Consider the following 6,508-nt stretch of genomic DNA (forward strand, 5'->3'; position numbering starts at 1 on the left):
TTCCAATGCTGTCTCAGATGGCAGCCTGTCTGGCATGCTCTCTGCATTTTAATCTACTGTAGAACTGAAACTGAATGGTGAGAAGTGAATCTGCAATTATTCGAGAGCTAAATTTTTAAAGGATAAAATACGGTTTCAAAGCAAATGGAATCATTTTCAAACTATAAAATTCAATTTCAATGTAGTGATGATCATTTTCAAACAAATAAATTGAATTTCAAATTAGGCTAATTCATATTCAGTTTTTAAAAGCATTTATTCAAGTTACAATTCAGATTCAATCCGAGCAATTCAAATTCAAATGTAACTTATTCATATTCAGTTTCTGATGGCACAGATTTCTGCCCATTTCTGCCCATTGTTGGAGAAGGGGATCCCTTCTCCAACAATAAAATATAGGGATAATCCATCATATCTTCAGTCTGAAGGCACAAATTTTAATGTCCCTTGACAGTTTATGAACATTGTTGTTGAAGATGTAATTACATGCTTATCTATGTATATTTATGACTGAAGTATCCTTACTGTTTAAATAACCTAGCAAAAAAATGACTGATTATGGAAAATTAGATACTGATTAGATTCAAAGTCTAACCCTAATTTGTCCCTTTTGAGGGTTTCACAGTCCATGGGTGTCTTTCCGTTATTCATTTAAAGTAATTTTGATCTAAAAGTCAAATAAACCTGAAACACTGGCTGACCAGATGCCCATGCTGGTGACGATCCTTTTTTTTTGGAACCCTATAATTAACACGTGTGACCGCAAAATAGGAAGGTTCTGTGGTAAATTCTGTACACTCATGTGGCTCTATGCCATATTACCTCGCATATGGACCAAAACACCCCTGATCTTCCAGACAGTGCCTTCATACCAATGGCTCACTAAACCAAAAAAAAGGGGGAAAGTATTTATGCAAATCATCCTGACACAAACACAAAATCTGCTGATCATCCTGACACAAACACAAAATCTGCTGAACTGCGTCTTGTCTCCATCCAGAAATTAATAACAGTAATACATGTGGTGTCTTGGACAGCAGGTTGTGGTTATACGTTTCCTCTGATAGAACATGGACTGAGCATGATTGCCAAACCCTACTTTCAGTAAAAAGTAAAAAGAGGAAGCTGTAAGAATGCCACAGCTACTCAAGCTGTTGGAACAGGACATGACTCAGCCTGGAGCACTTTTTGAAAACATAGTTTAAAACTACTTTACCGTTTCAACTCAATTCAATTCAGATTGATTTATTTAGCATCAAATCATAATATAACGCACCTTGAGGCCACTACTATTGTAAGGTAAAGAACCTACAATAATATCTAATGATTAAATGTATAATCACATAGTGATTGAAACCTGAAGGCTCTGCCTCCTGAGAGTGAAGTGCTTTTACAATAGTCACGACTGATAGCTACCACTCCCTGAGCGTGGTTCTGCAAGTTTTATTCCTGTTAAAGTGAGTTTTTCCATCCCAATGTTGCAAAGTGCTCGTTGAGCTTCCCTCTGTATTACTGTCAGTGTAAAGCTCCTTGAAGTGGCACTTTGTAGATTAATTTGAATAGAACTGAAAGGATCCAGTGATCATACATGCATTTTTTTTCTTTTCAGGATGTTCAAAAATCTGATGGTCTCTGCCTTTTCTTGCAGCCTGAAGATGGCCTTATCCACTTTCCTTCAGGAAAATACTTTGAATTAATTCCAACCTTTTATCTGGCGGATTTTTTTTTTTATAAAGAAATAACATTGATAATCCCTCTAAGCTGTATCTGTTCTTGTTGTTGGATGTGCGTTTCTATAAAAGACCAGGTTAAGGTAGTGTTGCCTTTTAAAGCTTTTACTCTGTTGTTCCTCAGGTCAGACAGGAAAGTTACTAATAAGAAATAGAGCTGCATCATTGCTGCCGTCAGTTATCACTGTAAAGTTCAAAACCCTCCACGCTACTGCAGAAACGTTGTGATGCAAGAGGGTGTGGATAAACGAATTACTCACACAGAGGAATTTCCTCAGCTTGAAGTGTAGCTTCATGTGAGTGAATCGTGTCATTATCTCACGATTCAAAGGCTCGCCATGAAAAACATTTCATGTCGTCAGCTCCCACACTGTTCATTATATTTATTGACTCAATATGTATTTTTAGCTCTTAAGCTGAGGTGACTAACCTCTTTGCATTACACATGTTGTTATTCCTGCTTTCTCCAATTCCCTTTCCCCTCCTCCCACTTCCAAGTTTCATCAAGTTTACTATTACATAAGCAGATGAAAGTCAGTGAATAAATTCACAAATCTGACACAAGGATTAATACAGGCAGTCTACTAATAACAGTAATAATAAGAAAAAATCTTTGTAGTGTAGCCTGCCAGAAGCATCCAGATATTCAGCATCAGATTTGATATATTTCCTGCTGTGATCTGTAATACTTGTAGAAAGCACAAACAGTCATGTGGAAAAAAGTTTCAATTTTAATCAACAAATATCTGGTTAAAGTCATTTAATCCAAACGAATGCAGTGTGAAAATCACCACCATGAGACTAACAATAAAATATGAATAAAATAAGAAGCAAGAGACAAGCATCAGTAAGTTTTGTGCTTTTATTAGTAGAGTTTCATTTTTTCCCCAAAGCGTCCCTGAGTACAAGCAATACAAAAACCTGTCTGTTCATATCTGGTGTGGTGGTTTCTTTAAACATTAACACATTTCTGTTTGGCTTTTGAACACACACACACACACACACACACACACACACACACACACACACACACACACACACACACACACACATAAAGACTTACAAAAGTTATTAGGCATGTACGAAAAATCTAAGAGGTTTATTTGAAAGGCTGGTGCTAGGCTAACAAAATAACTAAACAACAGTAGCATCTCATGCTAAGATAGCTCTGGGATAACAAACTGGGATAACAAACTGGAACAGGATAAACATGTACGATTGATAAATGAGTGGGTAATCTGAAAATAAATAATGGTCTTCAATTTTAACAGCAGAGGGTATGGTTTCATTAAATATCTCAAAAATATTGGTATATGTCTGCATCTATTTAATGTAATAGAAATTAATTCTCTTTAAATATTTTAAACCATTTTTCAGTGCAAATTCAAAAACAAGAACCACACACACACATTTTGTATGCTCAGTCTTTAAAGCTGATGAACTGAAATTACCCTTATGTGGAGCACCTGCCTCTTGAACCACAACGAAAGACTGAAACCCCAAACTGGATGGTTCAGGAGGAACTGAGGGGCTTGCATAAGGGCACTTTAAGTTCCAGGATTAAAAATATAAAGCATACAACTGTTTAAATTTTAACCTTAACATTCACCAGGTTACCAGTGACCCATCTAAGGTTAGGATGCAATTAACATGCCCTTCAAATTACGGGGCCTCATTGAATATATGATAATACATCTGAAAGGCAAATTTGTCTTGTTTCTGGAAATTAGCCTATTTAGCATGTGGCTAAAACCAAATCAAACACAACCCTAACCCTATAGAACACCAAGTTATATTAACTTAAAAAGTAAATGCATTAAGAATGAGACCATGATCACGTACAATAATTATTGGAGAAAAGCGCCAAAAAAGGATGTCTTGATCAGGTTGTAGCCATCTATGACCTTCACGCTCAAAAATTCTCCATCTAACCGGTCAAAAAGCTGCCCCACAAACAAGGTCTGGTAGTCTTTTGTCTGACACTTGACACTCTCCCAGGCATCCAGTTCTGTAGTAACTTTACCGTATGCTTCACTCCAACGGTGCAGCTGTATATGGAATTTCTGGAATTCGGAACCTTTCACATCATCATTACAGCTTAAAGTAAACCTCAGGTAGATGAAGTAGATACCAGTCGTGGGAATCACAATGGCATTCTTCTCTTTGTTGTAGTTCATTTTTCCCAGTATAGGAGCCCACGTGATGTAAGATCCATTAGCCTTGCCGGTAGACTCTGCAAGAGAGGATATCAGCCTGTGAGTCACTGAATCACTCACATCCTGAGATCCTTTTTTAACTTATTGTATATGTATTCTTTTTGTTTCTCTTAAAAGGGTGCTCTTTTCGCTTGCGCTAAAAGGGTTTGCATATAATTTTCGTTGTTCTTAAAGCACAATGACAATAAAGATTCTGATTCTGACGAAACAGCACAACCTTTTCTATTGTGTTTCTATTTGTTTTAGCTGCCTCTGAGCCCGGAGGCTCGTCTAACCTTTAAGTACATTCCAGCTTTTCATGCTGCAGATTTTCAAGTATTTATGCACAGCTGGATTGTCCCCCTCAATCTATAGCTATAATTCTATAATCTATAACTGTATGCAATTAAGGATTTGTTCATATCCCTCTGAGAGCTCTTTAATACCTCACACAGTTACATATAAACACATGGAAAGCACAACATAGATGGTGTAAACTAACATGAGACACTTACGGAGATGAATTTTCTGTGTTTCCGCTTGCCTTTGAACAGTTTCTGCATGTGGAACTAGACAGAAGAAGAGAGAAACTGAAATGAGTTGTTTTCCCTTGTTATAATATCTTGGAGAAAGTGTTTGCATAAAGCAAACACAAGCGTGAGTGTGTTCTTTCAGGTACAGTATGGGAGATTAGCCAAAAAGACTGGAGAACAGAGCAGCTTGAAATACATGTATTCCCAGTAACAACACATATAATTAAAAATAGATTAAAAGACATGACATACCTTCCGGGCACCCTCTCTCTTGCTTTGAGTAGGCTGGAGTTTGGTCTTCTGCACTCTGGGAATAAAGGAGAATTAACTTTAATAAAACCTTGAGTCGTGTAGAGCTTTGCAGTCATTGATGGTCTGTTTTTAAAAATTTGTATTCACGCAAAAATTTGAAAACTTATGTCCAGCAACACAAAATTCATTAAACTATGTTAACCTGTAAGAAAAAGAGCCCACAGCATGCTTGTGCTCGTAAAAATAACTTTAACTGGCGGATATGTGTTTAACACTACAGTTAAAAACAGTAATAAAAATCAGCAACACACTGTTGTTGGAGCAAAACCTGCGTAACTGTCTGCTAAGAAGCTGAAATACTAGAAACTCAAATGCAGGGAGCACAAGAATCACAGGAATGTTGCTCAGAGGGATCGGGCGCAAATCAAAACAATCAGCTCTCGTGTTTTCAGTGATACCAGCCAGTACAGTTTCCTTACTATTAAAATAAAATCTGTCATGAAGTGCGCACACACGGCAATCAATAATATAGCACCACAAAACACAATACCACAATCTGGGCACATCTATCAATGTCTGTATGAGTCGACTTTATCAGACAAGTTAGACAGCGTAATCTGTCCGAAATGCGTTTATGATTTAAGTGCAATGCAAAAAGGTTTGATAGAATTGCAGTCAACATTCCTGCTAAGGTAAGTCTGTCGCATCACTGCTTCAGACAGACTAAAGTCTCCAAGGAAAAAACAACTCACCCCGTCTCTGCTGGATCCAGATTTTCCATGCTGCCCTAAATTAGCACACGTGCTGTAAACAAACAGTGCAGTACAGCCGAGCAGAAGGAGCAGAGTGATTAGCCGGAGCCTCGCCTCCTGCCTCTTCATGTCCCGGCAGTGATTGATGAGGATCAGCACAGATTCGTCTGAGCTCACATTTATCAAAGCATCCCCACAGGCAGCCCCAGCAGGTACGGTGGGTCCCATCACTTTCTGTCCCATAATGTCTTCAACAAGAGAGACTGGTCTAGGAATAAAGCTGCTTCTGACTGATACATGCACACACTCTTATAGCAGCTAAACGCCTACACCAAAAAAACTGGAATTACCTCATCTGTCCCTTCGTGCAGACAGGAAGGGAGAGGAGAGAGAGTGAGGAGGAGCATACACCACTTCCCACACTGACCCACGTTCACTAGACTAGAGTCCGGTTATAATGTGTCATGTGTTGCTCTTTACATTCAGCTTGTTTCCTCATCTGATTCCAACAAGTCAAAAGATTTTTTTTTCACAGTTATGACTCAGGCTGTGGTGCTAAAGAAGAGTCTCTGTTTACCTAGACATGCACTCGTAAAAGAAAAAAGTCTGCCAATGGCTTTTTTTAAGGCTTGAATTCATTCCAGTCCTTTACCTACTCAAGTTTTCTGTTCATCTGTGGTTTAACAGACGTCTAAATGATACATAACTGTCAGATCTTAAAGAGATTAAACCGGATTAAAAAGTGAAAGTTTATTGCATCACATCTAAAACAGATGTTTGTTTGTTTGTTTGTTTTATCTCATCTACAGTACAGGGTAGGGTTGCTCCTTTGTGTATACTTGTTTGCCTAATTGAAACATGAAAATGATGCCAAAATAAATCTATATGATTTAATGGAAAAGGTAATGCCTTCTAGTCTATGAAAAAACTAACCATAAACCCAACAAGTGGTTAAAAGTCACAAATGATATGTTGTTTTTTCAGGGTTTTGCAAAGACTTTATTCTATGTTATCAGACAGATAAATAACACAGAGACATCAAGATT

At 37.7% G+C, this 6,508-nt stretch overlaps 1 protein-coding gene across 1 annotated transcript; it reads right to left on the reverse strand.

The window, feature by feature from the left end:
- Window positions 1-2,578: 2,578 nt before the first annotated feature.
- On the reverse strand, window positions 2,579-5,822 carry LOC147325460 (uncharacterized). Its single transcript, XM_086302456.1, has 4 exons — window positions 5,463-5,822; window positions 4,711-4,765; window positions 4,441-4,494; window positions 2,579-3,963 (listed from the first exon to the last, which is right to left on the reverse strand). Exons 1-4 carry the CDS (start codon window positions 5,703-5,705, stop codon window positions 3,578-3,580), a joined length of 738 nt encoding a protein of 245 aa, XP_086158582.1. The 5' UTR covers window positions 5,706-5,822; the 3' UTR covers window positions 2,579-3,577.
- Window positions 5,823-6,508: the final 686 nt, after the last annotated feature.

Source organism: Aulonocara sp. 'chitande type north' Nkhata Bay, linkage group LG7, assembly GCF_057382095.1.
Source record: "Aulonocara sp. 'chitande type north' Nkhata Bay isolate Kocher_YH1m ecotype deep benthic linkage group LG7, A_spYH_male_GT1.1, whole genome shotgun sequence".
Taxonomy (NCBI): domain Eukaryota; kingdom Metazoa; phylum Chordata; class Actinopteri; order Cichliformes; family Cichlidae; genus Aulonocara; species Aulonocara sp. 'chitande type north' Nkhata Bay.